General features: G+C 40.6%; 1 protein-coding gene across 3 annotated transcripts in view; it reads right to left on the bottom strand.

Annotated features, from left to right (window-relative positions):
- Positions 1-19708, bottom strand: part of UNC5C (unc-5 netrin receptor C) — a 360161-nt gene extending 340453 nt beyond the window's left edge. For all 3 annotated transcript variants that reach the window (XM_039241298.1, XM_039241299.1, XM_039241300.1), the window contains exon 1: positions 19410-19708. In XM_039241298.1, coding sequence (XP_039097229.1) covers positions 19410-19533 — 124 coding nt within the window. In that variant the 5' untranslated portion in view covers positions 19534-19708. The remainder of the gene's footprint in view (positions 1-19409) is intronic.
- Between the last annotated feature and the right edge of the window lie 2561 nt (positions 19709-22269).

Below are 22269 nucleotides of genomic sequence, written 5' to 3'. Positions count from 1 at the left end.
TTCTGTATCTCCCTCTCTCTCTGACCCTCCCCTGCTCACACTTTCTCTCTCTCTCTCTCCTTCTCTCTCAGAAATAAATAAAACATTTAAAAAGATTTTTTAATTAAAAAAATTTTTTAAAAAAGTTGACCACTTAATCCACTGAGCCATCGAGGCGCTCCTCTCGATTATAAGCTTTTATTGTATATATTATATTTTATGGATCATTATTCTAAGTATCACTTAGAATGGATGATATTTTATTTCTTTTAGAAATAGGTGATAATTAAAAAATGTTGACACCAAAAGGTGAAATTTTGTGTATCAATTTACAAATGTCTAATAAATTAATATACTGTAAACTAGTAAAACGTTAAATGTATTGAAAGTTTGGGATTCCATTAAGTACAGTTTCTTTGGTTTTTATTCTTCAAGTTACATGTGACAATGGAGAAAACTGCTTGCATATGTAACTGAAATAAAATTTTTGGTTATATAGGTTTATGAAATTAATGATTTGGTGTACTCTGAGGCCATGAAAATTTATTTTAAAAAGAAACTAATTTTTCATTCATTCAATTTGTCATGTAATTATAATAAGTATCTGCTACTTATTAAAATAGAGAGCAAGAGCAAAGCTTTTGCTTACAACTTAAATATACCTTTTAATAATAAAAAAAATGTCGAATGTTAAATCATCTCTTTTCTGAAAATGGAGTCAAATTTTGTTTAGACTTCCTATCTTTAGGCATATGAAGGAAGTATTCAGGCATATGAAAGAGGTTAATTTGCAGAAAAGGGATTTATTTCATTTTATTTTGTTCGCAAAATACTATTCTTTTAATATTGCTTTTGAGTCCATTTTTATTTAGATGTCTTTTGGTCTAAACTGACAGTCCTGAAGTCTTTCCTTAAGTCATATTTGCCTTTTTAAACGTCTCTGTGGCATTCCATTATGGGCACCTGCTGCTGATAATTACAGGTCTGTCTCCTAACCACTTCCTCTGCTTTATGTCAAGGCAAGACTCAGGCTGCTTGATTACAAACAACTACCAGTTAAAGACCACTGAACAGCTCTCTGTGGTAATTATTCAGGACAAGTTGGGTCTGTGTTTACCAAAGTCTTAACGACAAAGCAGCAGTTACTTGTTATGATTTCCTCTTTGCCGGCAATGTAGCGTAATCCATAACATATTTTGGTCACCTTAAAAGTGCCTACGAGAATATCTGATTCAATAGTGCTATGTATAATGATACACTTCACTATATTATTTTCTAGTCTAAAAACCAAAATATCCTGGCCAAAGATAATAGGCTGTGACCCCACCAAAAGAACTGTGAGATAATAGTCAATTACAGGGGAAAGAGCTGGATTTAATATGCCCCCCAAACAGTCTTATCTTTCCTGAATCTGGCCACTCTATCCCCATCCCCCATCAGAAAGTCCCCCCCCACCTCATGTTCATACTATTACACTGCTTTGTCTGAATGTTTGTGTCCCCCGCCTTGAACTCCTATATTGAAATCATCCCAAAGATGATGGTATTCAAGAGGAGGGCCTTTGAGAGATACTTTGGTATTCAAGAGAGTGAGCATGAGCAGTGGAGAGTCAGAGAGAGAGGGAGACAGAATCTGAAGCAGGCTCCAGGCTCTGAGCTAGCTGTCAGCACAGAGCCCAACGTGGGGCTAGAACCCACAAACCATGAGATCATGACCTGAGCCGAAGTCAGATGCTTAACCAACTGAGCCACCCAGGAGCCCCTTTAATGTTCTTATATAAAGAGATCCCAAAACCCTTCCACCACATGAGGACACAGAGATAAGATGGCCAACTGTGAACCAGGAAGTAGGTCCTTACCCATGTGACCATGATAGTGCTCTGATCTTGGATTCCCAGCCTCCAGAACTGTGAGATATAAATTCCTATTGTGTGTATGTCACCCAGTCCATGGTATTTTATTGTAGCAGCCTGAACAGACTAAGACACATACAAGAGGCTTGTTTATAGTAGAAAGAAATGAGAAGAAATACTACTCTATATAGGGCAATTTTCCAAACAACAATAATCCTAACATAAAACAATAGTATTACACTACAGAATAATCAATTTATTTAGCAATATTCCATATGCTAGAATTCTACAATTAAATAATCAGAAAGGTTCTCAGGGGTTTCCTGGGTGCTGTTTGACTTATAGACCTTAGTAATTTCTCATTCAGTGTTTAAGCAACTTGACGGGACCAAGTAGTCACACTGCTTACTCATCAAATGACTGAGGTCTATTTCCTTCAACTCTAAGAGAATCCAAGTTCTTCATTACTTAATAGCCCTGAATTACAAGGCAGACAATAGGAAGTTAGGAATGGATTTCTGAAGCTAGGGTAAGGATTTGGCCTGTCAGGCAGCATCTAAGAGCTGGTGAACTTTCACTCACAAGACCCTTCTCACTTTGCACCTAACAACTTCATAGTCAGCTCACTGTCTGGCAGCTCTCAGAAGTGGATGAAGAAGAGAACCCCGAAAGGTCCCCACTAACTCCATCACCGTGAGTAGTCACCAAATGCCACTCTAAGATGCATTATTTATGCAGGAACCGAGTACATATTCACCCAACATCATCCAAAAGCTCTCTATCACATGCTGGAGATTCCATGAGGAACACGGGTCCTGTCCTCCTCACGCTGGGTCATGCCAGCTGGGGGTGCAGGGAAAGGAAACGGGTGCCACAATGGGACGTGGAGCGGAGCTTCATGAGGGAATAAGATCTAAGCTGAGCCGAAGATGGAACCGCCAGGGGAAGGGAGGGGACGTGAGGAATGAGCACTTGTTCACAGCAAAGGAAAGAGCCACCGTGCTCCTCTCCGCCAACTTGTTACAAAGCCCTGAAGGATGTTCCCTCCTACTGCTGCACGGAACATCCCGTGCCAGATGGGGATGGTGCACGGCCTGAGGACATGATACCCTTAGAGCCGTTCCAGTAACGAAGGCAGACGTGTAAGAACAAATATCTCTGTCAGCGTGTTAAGAACTTTAGATCGGACTCTAAACACAGTGGAGAGCCACGGAAGGATTTTAAGAAAAAGAGCTGTACTGATGACATTTGTGAGGATTTTCCTGGCATCTGTGTGGGGGACAGATGAGAGTGAGGCAGGGCAAGAAGCAGAGAACCTTCCTCAGGGATCTAGTTGGAGAAATGGACACATCGAAATATATCTAGGTAGCATATGTCATCGTTTATAATACAACATCACTAAAGGGTTGAACATGTTTAAATGGTGGCAAATATTTAAATATATGAGACTCTCTGAAATACTTTGTTATAAAAACTTGGCTGTCTGAATTGCTCCTTCTCCACCACCCCTCAACAAAACACTAGCAAGGAAACACACATCCTGGCACAAAATAGGTATTTTTCATATCAATTTTTTAAAAACCACTCATTACCACAGAACAGAACTTCCAAAGATAGTTTAATGTTCAGAATATTAGGGCTTTGAGGATCAGTTTGTGTTTATTAAAAACAAAAAAAACCCCAAAATATATGTATAGCCTAGAAGGGGTTATAAGTACAGTCTCACCTTTTCTTGTGATTGCAATATTTTCCCCTGGAAATCTTTAAAGGAGACTACTACAAACCAAATGTTACATACAGGGAAACAAAATGAAAACGAATAAGCAGTTTAATCAATCACCAAAAACATTCTAGGGGTGCCTGGGTGGCTCAGTGGGTTAAGTGGCCGACTTTGGCTCAGGTCATGATCTCACCACTCGTTCGTTCGAGTCCATGTCAGCCTCTGTGCTGACAGCTCAGAGTTTGGAGCCTGCTTCAGATTCTGTGTCTCCCTCTTTCTCTGCCCCTCCCCCACTCTCTCTCTCTCTTTCTCTCTCTCTCTCTCAAAAATGAATAAATGTTAAAATTTAAAAAAACACTCTAGGTTGCTTCTGTTGGATTCTTTAAATGGAATAAGATCCTATAAATATAAGAAGTTTTTATAATTATGTAGGGACTAAACCACACTGTTGATTCTAGCATTCTTGTTATTTTTCCCTTTTAAAAAGTTGGATGTTTTCCTATAGCACTACACTTAGGAAAGTGAAGGAGGATGGTTAGTGTTAAAAAATAGAAGTGTTAAACTTTGCTTTTCAGTCAAAGATAATTACAAAGGAATCAGTGTTCTACAGGTCTATCTAAAGTGTTTCCGGTGTACGTATCATTTTGGTGTGGTGAGTGAGCTACCTTGTTTGTTTAGTTAATGCATGTATTACATTCTATTTGCTAAAGGTCCACAATTGCATTATTTGGGGTTATTAACCTTTGGGTTATATTCTTCCTGTCAAATTTGACACATTTTTATGAAAAAAAAAGGTTTTTATGTTTTGTCTTATTAATTTTACAGTGAAGCATTTTAAAGAATATAAAACACAATTGGAGTTCCTGGGTGACTCAGTCAGTTAAGTATCCAGACTCTTGACCTAGGCTCAGTTCTTGATGTCATGATTTTTGAGTTCCTGTGGTGACAGCGCAGAGCCTGCTTGGGATTCTATCTCTCCCTCTCTCTGCTCCTTCCCCACTTGCGTTCTCTCTCTCTCCCTCTGTCTCAAAATAAATAAATAAACTAAAAAAGAAAGAGAGAGAATATAAAGCAGAAGAACAATTGTTTTTATTCCTCTAGAAAAAATTTGAATGTTAGCAAAACGTAAAGAACTTGCTTTTGTTTTTTCTACACTTTTTACCTACTTTTGTCTTTACAAGTAGTCAATTACAGTGGAGAAAAGTATAAATTTTTTCATTGGGGTTTATTCAGTACTAGTTTTATGGAATATATTCTCAATTCAGAATTTGGCACAGGAAAAAAGATACCACATTAACTTGATTGTTCATAAAACTGAAACAAACATGTGCGGACTTTCCGCAAAGTTTTCATGTACAATTGAAGTTTCATACCCGGAAATAAAAATGTCATTTCAAAATCTACCAATTTCTTGCGAGAATTTTACCTGTGACATATTTTCTGTTGGTTCACCTGGCAGTTTTCCTCCTGATAGTATGCTCTACTGAGTGCAAGCCTCTCATCCTTGTGATATGTTTAATTATTTTCATAGTGGTGCCAGATGAGAGTTGTTGTCTAGCACAGGCTTCCATAATGAAAATGCAAGAGCAACAGTTGCCAACATGAAATGCTTATCTGGTCCCAGGCACTTTTCTCAGTTCTGTACTTTGGATAACTCTGTTAATCTTCACAATTCTATGGTACAAGCAGTATTATTTTTCTGATATTCTACATGCAAATGTAGAGTGAAACTTAAGAGGTTTTAAAGTTGGATGCAATTTTCAAGCTTGGGGTTGAGCAGTTTATTCCCCTTTACCACAAGATTTACATAAAAACTTCCATTAACATTTCCCTAGCACAGTTACCTCAGGAATACTCCTGATTGTAGATATTAATATTGTTTCAATGGATGTTAACTAATTTCCTATGTCAGGGGATTACTGAGTCCACACATACACATATGTCTAATATGTTTTTAATTCTCTGACACTCAATCAAGAAAAGGAAATGTAAAACTATAAAAACTAAATAAGCGAGACAGGTAAAACCATTCACTATTCTGAACACAGTCATGATAATCACACTAAAGAATAGGCATTATCGGAGATTTATGTTTTAAAAAGTTCTCCAAGGATAAATAAATTCAATTTAGCCCCAAACCATACTATGGTATTAAATACACTCAATTTTTTTTTTAAATGAAGTTCTTCAGGGACTCCTGGGTGGCTCAGTCAGTTAAGCGTCTGACTCTTGATTTCAGCTCACGTCACGATCTCACAGTTCCTCAGACTGAGCCCCACGTCAGGCTCTGTATTGACAGCATAGAACCTGCTTGGGATTCTCTCTGTCCCTCTCTCCCTTCCCGTCCTCTGCTCTCACAGGTGCTCTCTCACTCTTTCTCTCAAAACAAATAAATCAACTTAAAGACATAAATAAAATGTAATTCTTCATTTGTATAGGTACCTAAGAAAGCAACAATGTATTAACATTGTAAGGTTGCAGGGTAATTCTTTCTAAACATTATTCTAAATTCTAATATAATAATTGTCCTATTTCAATCAGCCCAGAGTTAGTTATCTTGCTATTTCCAACATAATTCAATTTCATAATACTAGTTCATAGATGTGTACAAACTTTTTGTGCAGCCCAATATACTGGTATTCTTTTTCATCTTGTAGTTAAGTTTTATGCAATAGAAAGAGAAAAACATATGGAAAATAGTCACTTTTAGCAGATGTCTTAGTCTGAAAAAAAGAAAATGGGTTTAGAATTAAAAAGCAAAGCCCACTGGTTGAACTGAGGCTATTTCCACCTGTTATTAATGTTTGAGTTACACACTAAAGATGAGATTATCCAAGTCCCTCATGCAATGTTGGTAAATAGGATTTGGGTTAGGAATTTAATTGCACAAAATCTGTCCATGTAAGCTTCCATTTCATTCAAAACAGGCCTTTACAATAGCCTGATTTGAGTGAAAACACTTACCAACACCAAAGAGTACTTCTTAATTTTATTAAGAAATGCTTGCATGAGGGTGCCTGGGTGGCTCAGTTGGTTAAGCCTCCGACTTCAGCTCGGGTCATGATCTCATGAATCTGTGCTGACAGCTCACAGCCTGGAGCCTGCTTCTGATTCTGTCTCCCTCTCTCTCTACCCCTCCTCTGCTTGAGCTCTGTCTCTCCATCTCTCAAAAATAAATAAACATTAAAAAAATAACAAACAAAAAATGTTTATATGAAAATCTGTGAATGAAAAAGAGATCCCTGCCACCCCATTGTGATTACATAGTAATCCTTCTCTTTTCTTTTGTCATCTTTTTTCTTTCCATTGTCAAACAATGCAGGTTTATGTGAGATTTTTTTTTATCATGTAAAGAAAAACTGACCATTTTTTAAGAAATAAATGAACAACTGATATGAGGCCTTAGGTTTGACTAAAATTTATAAATAAATGCCTCAGGGTAGACTTAAATAAATTTATAAAGAATCCTCAAATTGATAAATAAATTGGTGAGTAATTCTTAGTATGAAAAGTCTGATGAGAACCCAAATGACCACGTGAAAATATGCATAAAGCTTTAGCTCAACTGATTGAAGTTACAAGCAGGGCTCTCTATTGTCGCTGCACAGTGTTTCACTAATGGTCTGATAATGGGGCTTCAGCATAGAGGTTCTCGTAATACTTTATAGTTGTATGAGCACGACAGCCCCTGATAATTACTGCCCTGTTCTCCACTCACACACGAGATTACTGAGGAACCCTCACGCTTTGTCTCCGCAATGGCCTCACAGTTACAGAACATAGTCTTTGAAAATTCTCCTAAGGTGACTTATTAAAGATCCTTGGATTCTAATATACTGTGCAGTAAAATATCTTGTCTTTCAGATGCTTACATGGAGATCAGAAGGTATCCAAAAGACAGAAACAATGGGGGAACGGGTGTACAAGATGGACATTTTAAGTTTTGATTCCATTGCAGGCAACATCATATTGCTTTTAAAAACAGTACCGTCATCATTACTAGCACATATGAAATTATACCTCTGGTTTCACTTTTTCCCTTGTTTTCTTTCCTCAATCACCTTGTGTCTTCCCCGGCCCCATTTATACACAGAACGGTGTCTCAGGAGGGAGCTTCCTGTAAAGTATACTGGGAAACTAAACACTGAGGCTAACAGTTAAAAAAAAAAATCACTTCACTTAAAACGAGTATCTCCAAGTAGTGCACATTCATATGTGCTTCTAAGGAAACAACTCTTTCTGGACGTCAGCTTAAGCTGCTCCATATGATTTTTCTCAGACTTCCTTTTAAAACCATCTCAACCGTTTATTATCTCCTTGTTATATAGACTGTTACTTTTGTTTCATCACAAATCTTTGCCTTATTTATTAGCAGCCCTGACACTACTATCAGATGACATTTGTTTTACTTAATGTATGTAGTTTTAGGGGAAAAAAATATAGAACTGCTATTACTGCGTTATATGAAAAAATTCCCATGTACATTTAGCTGACAGTGCATCAGCCGCTATTTAAACTGGGCTTAGCTAATGGACTTTTAATGTCAGAGGGGTTACGTGCATTTACTGGCTATTAGCAGAAATGGTTCCTTTCTATAAAAATCACTTTTCCTCAAGTGTGTTGTTTGAACATTCCTTTCCCTAATTTAGTGACTGTCACTGAATGCAAAACAAACTCAAGGACTCTGGAATCTGCTGTTATCTTTAAGACCCTCTTTTTAACCTTGCAATTCAGCATTAAACAGGCAACCACCCTCATTAGCATTTAGACCTGTAATCACAAAACTTTGCGAGGCATTCTTATTTATTTTGCTATTCTTAGCGGAATACCACATATTTTGCTATGAGAACCCCACATCATCCAAGAATGTATGAATGTATGACAGAGATCATACAAAACAATATTCTGAACCCTAGCTTGTATATGTATCTTTTAAAATTCTAGTTCAGAAATACCAAGTGATGTGAAAATGTATGGCATTAAAATGTATTCATATGTTGACACATCATATAAATATTTATATATTAATCTGCGTTTAATATAATATTGAATATGAGCAAGAAAGCATTCTACTCCTCTATCCGGAGTGAAATTCTATATATTCTTTCAGTAGTAACAACCCTTTCCCCCCTCAACTAACTTTATCTTCGTTTATCTGAATAGCTTTTTTTAAAAATATCATTTATTGTCAAATTGGCTTCCATACAACACCCAGTGCTCATCCCAACAAATGGCTTCCTCAATGCCCATCACCCACTTTCCCCTCTCCCTCACCCCCAACAACCCTCAGTTTGTTCTCTGTACTTAAGAGTCTCTTATGGTTTGCCTCCCTCCCTCTCTGTTTATAACTATTTTTTCCCCTTTCCCTTCCTCCACGGTCTTGTGTTAAGTTTTTCAACAACCACACATGAGTGAAAACATATGATACATGTCTCTTTCTGACTGACTTATTTCACTTAGCATAAAACCTCCAGTTCCATCCATGTTGCTGCAAACGGCACGATTTTATTCTTTCTCAGTGCCAAGTAGTATTCCATTGTGTATGTAAACCACATCTTCATTATCCATTCATCGGTTCATCTAACTTTCAATGGATGTAATGGAGATACCTGGAAACAAAGCCACCTATACAGCTTTGAGGGGAATCCAAGAAAATCAAATATTCTGCAGCCTAGAAACATAACTCCATGTTTGATTAAGAAGTTGAAACAAATCATCACTGAATTCAGAAAAGGGCCACATAACTGACCTCTCCTTCAATCAGCCCACAAATGAGGTCACCCTAGGCAAGGTGCTTACAAGGAAATAATGTCTCTTCTAAAGAGTACCCAGGGGGGCGCCTGGGTGGCTCAGTCGGTTAGGCGGCCGACTTCGGCTCAGGTCATGATCTCATGGATCATGGGTTCAAGCCCCACGTCAGGCTCTGTGCTCACAGCTAGCTCAGAGCCTGGAGCCTGCTTCGGATTCTGTATCTCCCTTTCTCTCTGACCCTCCCCCGTTCCCTCTCTCTCTCTCTCTCTTTCTCAGAAATAAATTTTAAAAAAATTAAAAAAAAAAGTACCCAGAGAGGGACTTGTGTCTGCAGATGAAGGATTCTACCCATGCATGCTTAGAAATTATTGTTCTCCTTTGGTCAACAAATTATAGTCTGCTAAGTAGGATATAAGGATAATTTCTCAACATGTTGAAATAAGCCACTGGAAGTGGGGAAGACAGGAGAAACCTTGTTTCTACGCATAAGCCACTGCACAAATGAGACAGAGCCATCTCTACTGGACACTATGCAAATGAGTTAGCAGCTGGCAGAGAGAAAGGAACTTGTTGCAGATAAGTAGAATATAATTTTTCAGTTAGAAAGCAGTGATTAAATCTGATCCCCTATTCAATGTCTAACTTTATGAATTTGTTTTAAAAGTAAAATAAGTTTTGGTTTCACTTCTTGATAGGTTCTGTTTGCTTTCTAAAGATATTGACAAGGCTACTCAGAAAAACTCTCAAAAAACAAAAATAGTTTTACACACACACACATAGGCGCGCACACACACACACACACACACACACAATTTGTGCCAGAATATATATGCTCACGGGGAATTACTGAACTATATCTTCCTATTCTTTGTAACTCTTCATTGCATTAAGAGTCTTCCTGGAAATACCCTCCTAGGAAATAATTTTATAGTTATTTAATTCAATTAAAAAGGAGGTGTATCTTTCATGTTATCATCATTTCTAATAAATCCAATAAACTGATTACCCCCACCTCTACCGGGAAAACGTATCTACTGCTAAAACTTTTCCTAGTCATCCTCTTTATTTTTCGAGTTCTGTTATAGTAAGTAAACTATAACTTTCTTCACTGTGGTCCTTCTATGTCTGCATAAATGTATGCATGTGAATGTAAATCTAAACAAAAATAAATATCTATTTTCACCAATATGTAAAGAGAGCTATTGGCAATACTTTTATAAAAGTACTATCATGATATTAAAGACAAAATTTCAATTAAGCAAATTCTTCTGTAAACGAGCTGTCCTTAAGAAAGCCTACCTAAGTGGCGCCTGGGTGGCTTAGTTGGTTAAGCGTCCGACTTTCGCTTAGGTCATGATCTCGTGGTTCTGGGTTTGGGCCCCGCGTCAGGCTCTGTGCTGACTGCCAGCTCAGAGCCTGGAGCCTGTTTCAGTCTGTGACTCCCTCTCTCTGACCCTCCCCTGCTCACACTGTCTCTCTCTCTCTCCTAGAAATAAATAAAACATTAAAAAAAAAATTAAAAAAAAAAAAAAAGAAAGCCTACCTAATCCTAAAAATGCTTATTTACATGAGATTGAAAATAAAATGTTGGTATTCTTATTAATAATAATATTTAACAGAATGGTTCAGGAAATGAGAGTACATTTTACAATGACCACTAAAGGACTAATTATGTACCTTATTGTCAGCAGAATATACAGTCAGACACCATGTATACCAATATACCAATAATTAAGTCTAGATTCTCAAACAAGTACATCCTGCTGAAATGGGTCCAGAGGAAACCCAAACATATTTTTTTCAAGAACACACCTTTTAGGTACTCTGTAAAAGTTCTTCTGCTATGTCAACTGAAATTGGTGGAGACCAAGACATAATTTAGATAAAAGTTGCAAGTCAGAGGGATTGTTGAATAATATTATGATGAAATACTGATCTGAGGTCTCTATTCCAGATAGCAAAAATGATAAATCATTTGAATATGCCTGTTTTCCCTCAGCTTCTGAGAGCAGTTACTGAAACGGGCTTCTGTTCTCCACCAAGCTGCAAGCTCTGTGGTGATGGTTATGGTAGTCTGGGAGGGAAATGTCTTAGGCTCTTTCAGTCCTCAAAATTGATCTCTAATACATTTTAAAGTTTATATCCTGTCATCATCTTATGGAGATCCAGAAGGAAGAAGGAAAGTTGCTAAAGAAAACGACAGGCATAATTACTGTTTTATTTAGAATGACTTCAAGATTGCTGCTTGCTAAACTTGAGCACTTCCACTGGGTGGCTACGATGTGTGTAACTGGCAAACTCTTTATTCAGGGGAAGACAGAAGATATCATTTTCCCTTTATCTAAAGCTAAATTAAAATGTCAACATATTTCACACAGACATAATGCTCAAAGTGAAATGACCATTATTTACTGTATCTTCCCAATCATAAAGTTTTTGTTGTGGTAGTAATTTGGTTTATTTACTTGGTTTGGATCAGATATGATACAGGACTCTGAAAATCACGCAGAACAAGATAGCAGTGCTTTTGTTGCTGACTAGGGTTTCTAGTTCTTGCAAAAGTTACAGGATACCATTTGTTAAAGAGTACGCTTTGATCTAGGCTTAGAAAGGAGTTTTTTTAGGTTCCTGAAATCCCAGAAAGATAGGAGAGAATGATTTAAAATACTCAGTTTCATTACAAGTAATACACTTGTAATTCAGCGATTAGAACTGTCCAAAACTGCTCCCTTTAGCTTTAATTTTATACATGAATATAATTCACTATGTCTATAGTGATAAGTGGATATTCTTGTACCACATACCGTATCATATTGCACTAAACTTGTATGGTCTAAGAGAATATACATTATGAATTAATTTAAATCATTACATCTCTATTCAAATGACATACTTCTATACTACTCTTTTATATTACTATATGCACTAATTTTCTTGAATTTTGAAAACACCTGCATTTCCATTCATGGACATATTTGCCCTTATAACTGGGCTGCAGATGTATTTTAACATGTCAGCGCTAATCTGTTTTTTATTGGAAAGGAATGCTCATCCACAAGGTTTTTCTTCTGAACAGAAAAAATATATATAGTTGCATTCAGGCAGTTCATGATTAAATAATCAATTAAGACACTGACTAAAACTGAGAAATGTTAGCATTCATCAATAAACTTGTTAAATATGCTGAGAGAGTTTCTGTTGTTTAACAACCTCAGAAAAGAAGATAATACACGTTTATCTACATGAGGCATTTTTATGGCTTTCATAATTGCTGAGAAATGAAACTAGCCACAGGATCCAAATGACAATGATTAATGAAGGTAACACTCCTATCTTCACAGCATTTTAAAATAAATAGGACTGGTGACTCTGGAGTTAAATCTGATTCATCAATATCATCTGTTAACATGATTATTTTGAACCTTCATATTTAGAATGAGAGAACTCTATTTAGAATGGGAGCGCACCAAAGTAATGACGTCTCTCCTGGCCCCCCTCACTCTCACATTCCCCTACCACACTGCAAGGAGATATGGTTTATCACGTAATTAAAAGAGGGCATTCTCTAAACACTGCAGTTTTCAGATGTTAGACTTCACTTTTGCCACATAAAGCACTTCTGCTCACTGCTAATGAAAGGTATACTGACATTAAGGGCAAATAGCTGCATATTAGGCACTAACAAAGCTATAGTTCACTTCCTAAATTATAACTTCAATTTAATTAACATTACCATAACTTTAACACTGTGAACTCTGTGTAGAAGATTAGATATGTTTTAAGTACCTCTACAATCTGGATACATTCTGTATATTTCAAAACTTTGTTATATAATCCGAAGGTAGCAAATTTTGTGGCAGCAGCAATGATCAAAATGAGAAACCGCATTACACCTTCAAACAAAACCTCCTTGTAAAAATCTGAAATTATGGCACAATGTTTTCTAACATTTTGTTTATAAAGAATCAAAATATTGTCAATGTAATCTATTTATCAGGTTTTCATGAAAAGGCAAAAATTCTTCTGAGGGCTCTAATCAGGTAGAGAGGTAGAAAAAAGTTTACTATCTCTGATCTTGTTAGCTCATAAAATTATTACCAAAAATGTTTTTATTACAATCTCCATATATGTGGGGTTGGAAAATATTTAAAATAATAAAAATATGAATTATTCAAATATTGGCTTTACTTTTAAGGCCAAAAAAAGGGAAGAGTAATAGTTTAACATTATTCAAGAAAAACTCACTCTACTTTTTAAAAAGTCACATAAAAATAGCCCTGAATTTCTGTGAGTTTCTGTTCTAGTGCAAATATCCTTGAACTATGCAATACTGGGACAATATCTGAGGTCTCAGTTTCATCTAGGTCTCTTCTACAAATACATAAGCAATATCAAATCCAAATAAAATACGAAATCAAAGAAAAGTCCATACATAACTTTAAGAAGTTAGGATAACAAAGAAAACAAGTAAGAAATCTGGGGATCTATAAGTATAGAACAGGCAATCAGAAATTAAAAGCAACATGAAAATACTATAGGAGAAAGATTTGTTTTATCTCTAAGTAACACAAAATTCCCCACAAATCTCTAGTGTTACCATAAAAGTTTGTCAGAAAACAACATTTCCACTAGACATGAAAAAAATAGTAATAATCATTAAATAATAAGCAGTAATTAAACATGAACATTTTAAAATATGTTATCTAGATTATCCATGTTGTTCTAAATTATGATACTAAAAAATACTACACTTTCCACGCTAATATAATTCAAACATATGAAAAGTCCTGGTAAACATGCTTTGCCTTCAAGTCAACCTATTTTTCTATATATTTCCATGTGTTCTATATGTTCTAGGTATTTTTCTATATGTCTGTGTTGTTTTAACATACATTCAATTATCTTCTCTTCACCCATTTATTTTTAAAGAAAAACTATTGGCATTTGCATAAAGGGTTGATTTTCCCTAAACCCTTATCTGAAAACTTGGGGCTTGGCATGATTTTTTTCTCCACAAAAGTGTTTATGGATTTATGAAAAGTTATCTTTCCATTTTCATTGCAAAGATAGAAACTCAAGGGTAGAGCTTGCAGCCAGGACTTAACCGGCAGTGACTCAACATGGCATTTTTAGAACTGGCATTAGGTTAATTTTCCCAGCGAAAGCAGAAAGGAAGAAATGGGGTTATGAAGGGAGAGAGTTTCCCCCGGACTGTTCAAGGAACTGTGCACATCACCGTCCAGGAGTTTGCAGCGATCTATTTTGGAACAAGTCCTCACACAGCTTCATTTGTTGCTTTTGGGGAAGCAGCGTCTGCAGCAATCCCCACTCTGAGTTCAGAATTATTGGCCTTGAGTTTCTTTAACTTCTAGATTTCTTTGCCAGTGGTCTACAGAGTTAGAAGCCAAAGAATAATGTTTACTTTCCGTGGACCAGGCACAGCCCTAAACAGGTCACTTGTATTGACTCATTCAATCGTAATAGGACTTGGAGCATATATCATCTTCACTTTGCATCTGTGGAAACTGAGCCACAGATGAAGATAAATAACTCACCCGTGCCCACACAACTAGGAGGTGGGAGAAGCAGGATTAGGAGTCATTGATAAACACTAAGCTAACTGGCAGAATGCGCACGTCCCACTAACAGCCCTTGGCTTGTGCCTCCCCAAAGCCAGACCCCATGTACATTAAATCTAAGTATGATTTAATATCAGTAAGACAACTGCAAGGCAAACTTTGCATAAGAACATCCCACTTCAAACAAATTGCTATCCTTAAGTTTTTCCGGGTAGAAATTTTGGAAAATCCACTACCACCGTCCCTAGAGCTCTAGCCTGACTTATGTTTACAGTCTTTGATACTTGATACCAAAAAGTACTATACCTATGCTCACTGTTACTTTTCAGACAGTGAGTTATAATTATATGCTCATAACTCTGTCTTCCTTGAAGGCTGAAACTGTAACTTTCGAGTCTTGTTTCCCTAACAAATAGCAGTCTGGGGCATAATATGTGCACAATACCGTTAAGAATTTTACTTCGAGGATCATGCACTCTCCAAATGAGCTAATAAATAGGTTTCTAATTTGTGGGTAAATGTGACAGGTTTGTTTTTAAGTGCCACAAAAATTCAGAAGTCAAACTACAAAAAAAAAATGCAGATTAAAATTGCAAGGCAAGGGCTCTGGCTCAATCCCCACCCCCACTATCTTCCCCATTATCTTCCTGAAGTGGTTGCAGCCTGTAATTTTAATGTTTCTTCTGAGAGTGACTCCCTCTGCTGCTCCAGCAAAGCCATGACCTAAATCAGAAAAGTGCTAAATGCAGTTAAGGCCTAATCGAGCACACTCGGGCTGTTGGTACTAATTGGAGAAGGTAGCATACATTAGAAAACAGTTATTTTTAAGTCTCAACAAACATTTTAAATAAGCTAGGAAGGTTTGCCTCCACAGAGCTCACGCCTCCTTTATGTTTTTAGGGGGTTTGCCTCAGTATGAATTTTGATCAGGACGTGGGGCTCCCAGACTAAAATGGGAGATATTCTAGGAATTGTCTTGCTAAACCCCGAATCCCCAGCATCCAGAATACAGAAGGCGAAGGAATCAATGCATGTTAGCAAACTAATAGATGTTCATTCTTTGCAAACGCTTGAAAAGTTTGTCCTCTGAAGCATTTTAAGCATTCCCTATACTAGAATAGGTGGCATTATTTTTTTCTAAACAAAAGTAAACTAGCCTACTCTTCCTTTTTGAAAATTCCAAACGTGATTTTCTGAATTTACTCTGCTCCTTTACATGGAGAAAATACACGGTATAACTGTAATGAAATTCAGTTATCCTTCATGCCAGTTGTCTATCTCCCCAAAGCCAATATCCATAAATGCATGAAAGCAATTTCTAAGCTTTTGTAGGAAGAAGTATAGTATTTGCTTTAAAAAAACATTATAAATTAACTGACGGCAACAGCAAACATTCCTAATATGATTAGAGTCTTCACTCATTTTCTGCTCTGAGTTTGATGATGTTAACACTCATAACACTAGTTGGTGCCAGATAAGCAGAATACCAATGCTGTTGTAATCCAGAAATAAATGCATTTCTATAACAGGAGGGCACTAACTCTGAGGTACACTGATCAAACACACACACACACACACACACACACACACACACATTTTCCTAGTAAAGCCTTTCGTTCTTGGAAGTCAGAAAGGACACAAATTCCCTGGAGCTAGGAGTTTCTGGCAATCCTGAATGAAACAATTAAGGCACAGCCAGAAAGGAGAAGTTGTGGCCTAAAGCCTGGAGAATCCCCCAATGACCTGAATAAAATGTCTTCTGTCTTTATGCAAACCACAGTTACAAAACACGGGACATTTGCAAATAATACCTATTAGGCTTTTTTTTTTAATCTTAAACATCTGTTGTTTTTTTGGTGATCTCTGAAGACATACATATTTTCTAAAACTTCTAATTTTTCTAGTACTTTTCTAACAACAGAATAAATCTCATCCACGTTGTCAAGTACTGAAATTAACTTTCTCATTTTAATTGCATATGTACTTCCATTCATAAAAATAGCACATCTCCATCTTTAAGTGTTCAACACATGAAAGCCAGACCTTGAGGGAGCAACAGCATCTTTTATTGCCCTGGTGTTCTAGTCCAAAGACAGAAGCGAAAGAAGAAATCAGAAGGAAAAGCAGGTCTGACTGCCAGACCAACATAAAAATGGGATTCTGAGAAGACAGTGTAGTAGTAGTAGTTCAGTGGTAAACAGGCTGGAGAAGTGGATTAGAATGGTGGGGACAGCAGCTGATCGAGCTTGGTGCTTTCTACATTTTTAATACCTAGCAGACAGGAAGAGCTGGAGTCCTGAAACCTGAAGGATAACAAAAATAAAAGTGGTCCTATGGTGTCTTTCAAAACAAGATTCAAAGATAAAAAGATTCACCAGGCACTGAAATAACTAAACAAACTAAATGGAGAAGAACACCACTGAAATGCACATACCCAAGAGGATACATGTTTCCCCCACTTAAGATTAGAGGAGCAGGTTCAATCCCCAGTCTTTGGTTTGCCTGGTCTGTAAGAAAAGTGCAAGGGGCACATGCTCGCTCAGGCAGTCTTGAGCATCTTTTTCTTTTAATCTCTTCTCAATTCTTTCAATATTAATCCACTTACAGTCTCCTGTGTGATTATCTTTATTGATTTTTTTGCCCCCCACCCATTCTTTTTAATTTGGCTGTAGTAAGCTCTCCAGGCAAGAATCCTACATCTCCTGTTTGGCATCTTGGGGGACTTTAACTTGTCCTTTTCCCAAACAGTTCTCCCATCGCCGGGTCCTCCCCCACCGCCCCCTTGAACCCCACCCGGTGGCTGGGTCCTTTGTGCGCCCAATAACAGTAGCTGAATCCCACGGGGAGTCACGCTGTTGATTCCACGACTATTCATCAGGTTGTTCCCTTAAACTTCCAAACACTCCTCTCTAAACATCCTTGGCTGCTACCCAGAGAACTTCTTATCAATTTCAAAAAATCGACAAGTTCCTAGGATTCTCCAGAAGATTCCTTTGTAAAAGGGACAGACAGATGGGCTCCGGAAGCATGCACAGGAAACCAGGACAGAACCTCGGGGATGGGAGGCATCTGGTAAGATGGGAAGGCAGGATTTACGAGCGTGGCTACTTAGCTGGGCGACGGCGAAATTTACTCCCGGAGTAGCAATCGCTAACTCACAAAGCCTTGCTACTCACTCACCCCTCCCTCGTTCGGACCACACTCGCTAAGACTCCGCGCCGCCCTCCACCTCCAACGCCCTCTCCCCCAGTGCCGTCGCGGACCGGAGGGAATGCGGTCGGGAACCTCCGGAGCGTCCGAGCAACAGAGCGACGCCGGGGGAGTGGAGGCGAACGCGCACCTCCTCTGCTCTCCAAATTTGGAAAGCAGTGCAACCGAGAGCCTGGGATCCCTGCATTACCTCCGAAGGCTGCAAACGCTTCCTCCACCCGCACCCCCACGGAAACACAGCTGCCTCCCTGAGCCGCCCTGAACTGGGCGAGAACACCGAGGTGGGCGCTCGGCTGGGCCAGAAGGTTGGGAGCCCAGGTGACCCGGAAAGGCCCCCAGAGCGGGCACCGTTGGCTCCTTCCTCTCCGTCTCCCTTCCACTCAGCTTCCTGGGCTCGGAAGGCTTGAAGCTGCCGCCACCACTTCAAACTCGGGCGACAAGAAGGGAGCTTGGCAATCAGCCCCGTGCCTCCCCTCCTTCTTCACCCACCCTCAACTCCTGACCGCTCTTCTGCCCACCCCTGCTTCGCCCAAGGCCCCGGTCACTTATTTTAAAGCTCAGACGCGTTAAATTAAAATGTCAGAGTTACAAACTGGCCCGTTTCCCCGGGGGGAGTTTCGTATTTGGTTGGAACAACCAGTCCGCTTCCCCAGAGCTCTGGGGTTTTAAGTTTCTCCCTGGCTTACTGGGAGGGAGACGCGGAAAGGGTAAGAGTGTGGAGGCGTGCACAGCCCGGGGCCTGCCGCAGGCTGGGTGGCGGGTCCGGGTGCGCCGCGCGTGTCCACAGCGCCCCACGCAGCAGCAGAGTGGCACCGGCGCTGGGGGGGTCCTCGGCGGTAATGGACACATCTCCTTAGCTGAGCGCCCTTGCGCGTCGAGCGTGCTCAGAGACTCCCTGAAGATCCCGCAACCTCAGACGTGGCTCAGCGCGGGGAGCCCCCGCGCATCGGGGGGCACCTATGGCATGCCACACAGCCACCCGCACCAAGTCTCTCCAAACCTCCGTGTGTACAATATGCAACAACGTGTGAATGTGGAGCGGAAAGTGCGAACGAGACGCAGGGCGCCCACATGCCCAGAGACGGATGCGTGTCCACACCCTGCGCGTCCCTGGTCCATCCGTGCCCATCTTGGAAGATGGATTAAAAATAATAACCAAAGCTTCTTGACTAGTTGGGAAAGTGGAATGTAAACTGATTTCCAGTTGAGAGCAAGGAGGCGAATGAAGGAAGCCAAGGGAACTGGGGAGGAGGAGAGGAAGGAGGAGGGAAGGAAGAAGCGAAGGGAGGTGGCCGCGGAGCTTGGCGGACCCTCTTACCTTGAGCGGCCGAGCCGGTACCGCTGGCACTGAGCAGGGCCAGGGCAGGTAGCACGAGCATTTGCAGCACGTATCCCAGTCCCAGTCCGCAGCGGGCCGCCGTCGCCGGGAGACCTTTCCTCATCGTCGACAGAGGTGTGCCGGGCGGAACCACACGGAGAGACGCGCCAACAGCGGAAAACCCCACTGGGAAGCGGCTGAATCCGTGCACCACGAAGCAGTCCGAGGAAATAATGATAACCAAGAGCCACACTCCACTTTCTCCAAGGGCAGGAGCCAAAAGGGGGTGGAGAGGAGACGCTGAGGAGGAGTTTGGCGGTCCCTCTTTCCCTGTGCCTTCTAACTGGCGGCTCCGCGAGCGGCTGCTCTGCCCCCACTTGGGAAGTCCGGGGAGGCGCAAGGCGGCCCCCGCGCCGCTCCCCCCAGCAGCAGGAGCAGCCGCAGCTCCGCCGCGCGCCGAGCCTAGACTGCTCTCCGGGTCCCCTCTTCTGTGCCGAGCACACACAGGCAAGGGGGGTGGGGGGAGGTGGCGGAGGGAGAGGAAGCGAGAAGTGGGAGGAGGTGGGAGCAGAGGGAGGGAGTTGGGCACAGTGAGGCTCTCCGGTCTCCAATCTCAGTTAACTCACGCCGGCGGAGAGACCGCCAGGCTGCCGCTGCTGGGTGGCCAAGAAGGGTCACCTCCTAGCGTGGGGCGCACGGGCGCGCAGAGCGCTCGCCACGGAGGCGTGGAGGGCGCAGCCCAACTCCGCTGGGGGGTAAGCGGCGGCGGGAGCGCGCCCGCCCGCGTTATGTAAGCAAGGATTGGAGGGAGATGCGCGCCCAGCGCGGGAGGTGGAGACCGGCTGTTGGTTCTTCCGCGGAAGCCCGGGGCGAGAGAAACCCGAGGGCAGGGGCGGCTGCGGAGCGTGGGAGCGCGCCTGCCTCCCGCGGTGCGCCTGCCTCGGACTCCAGGAGCGCGGCGGGCGCGCCCCGAGCCTCCTGGCTGTGTCCGCTGGAGCCCAGCCTGCCGCCCGCCAGCTTCTCCGCGGCGCCGGCAAAGCCTGAGCCAGACTCCCCAGGACTGGACTCGCTCTACGACTTGGGGCCTTGCGATTGATGAAGCTGGGTGCGGGCTCAAGTTGGAAGTCCTGCGTGGTGGGGAAGAAGGCGAGAAGATTTGCCGCGTCCCAGCCCGCTGCAATCCTGGGGGTGTCAGCGCTACTCAGCCTGCTTTATGTTCTGGGTGCCCATGACTTCTCCGTAGGGGAACAGAAACTAAAAGCTGAAGGAAAACTCATTCTTCAATAGAGCTTTCTTTGCGTGCATCCCGGTGGCTGGCAGTGTTGAGTACGTAAAGGGTGGGGAGCTGGTGCCTGATGCTGAAACTCCCAGAAACGATGCACAACAAAATGTGTAGATACTCACTTAAAGTGATAGTGGAACCTATGACATGTTTTCCAAATTCCTAACGGCGTAAGGACTCAGACTGCTGCTATGAATTTTTATACTTTTTTTTTTTTTTGAAGAATAGTCTCAGGTTTTGGATCCCTGTTGTAATAATGAAGGAGAAAAGTAAAAAAAAAAAAATGGTTGGATAAAATGACAGGCTAGACAAAAGGAAAAGCGGATGGATTAAAAGGTCGATACACATTGGCAAGTCCAACGTTCTGGGGAGAACAAAACCTCTTCCTAAGATTAGCACATTTCTAAACAAATAACAAATAATATATCAGGGAAATTTTAAGCTCTTGGTGCCAAGGGGACAATGTGTAAACACACACAGGCAGGAAACTTGAGATCTCACTCTGTTATCCCCGACAGGTCAGGTAAACTGCATGTCTCAGTTTCTTCATCTGTGAAATATTTCATTAGATGGCTTTAAAGTTCTTTTCAGTGCTAGCATTCCATGTTTCTGCCTGCCAGGCTCCATCTAAACCTTTAGCCACTGAGACCTGTCTTGGGTGAATCTGATAGATCTGAAAAGGTCATACGTGGCAACGACATTGACAAATCTGGCCATTTCTTTTTTGTGTGGAGACGCTTCCTGTCCTGCTAAAATCTCTTCTTTACCCTCTTCACTTCCCCTTACCTATACCAGATATCACCATCTTTTGGTAAGAGGGTAGGTTCTGACTCCAGACTGTCTGGATTCAATTCTTAGCATTTCTTATCACTGGCTGACAAATACTGAACAATAAAACTAGGTGCCTGGGTTTCTGTATCTATAAGATAGGTCAAGTACCAGTAACTATCTTATAGGGCTTTGTGAGAAATCAACGGGTTAAAGATGTGTGAAGTGACTGACACACAATGGTTAGCTGCTATTCTTGCCATTGATGAAAGAGCATCATCAGCTGCATGCTATCTAGATGTGTGAGTGCTATCCAACACAACTTTCTGCCTGAGAAACATGTTCATATTTATGCTCTCCGAAATGGTAGTCATTAGACACATGTGGCTTCTGAGCACTTGCAGTGTGGCTAGTGTGAATGTGGTATTTTAATGTAATTTATTAATTTAATTTTAACAGGCACATGGCTAGTGGTAACTATAACGGACAGTGCAGCTAGGCAGCTCTTGCGCATTATTTGTTTTGAGGATTATATCACCAGAAGGAATTATGATTATATTTCATGTCTTTACAAATTTTCCTTGAAGGACAGCAGCTTAAATACAAAGAAATCCTCACGTATACTCACTAGTCATTTTAGGAACATCTGAAAGGTTTTTTTTGCTTATTCATTTATAATTTTATCGTGTATCTTTTTAGCTAGCATCTAAGCTAGCTCTTGTAAGGCAAAGAGACTTGTGCATCATTTCAACCCCAGCTCCTTACACAGAGCCCAATATATGGTTGGTGCTCAATCAATATTGGTTGATT

The sequence above is a fragment of the Hyaena hyaena genome, unplaced genomic scaffold (assembly GCF_003009895.1).
Source record: "Hyaena hyaena isolate Hyena2069 unplaced genomic scaffold, ASM300989v1 scaffold_191, whole genome shotgun sequence".
NCBI lineage: Eukaryota > Metazoa > Chordata > Mammalia > Carnivora > Hyaenidae > Hyaena > Hyaena hyaena.
Note: the sequence above shows the minus strand (reverse complement) of the source record. Positions and strands in the feature narration are given on the sequence as shown.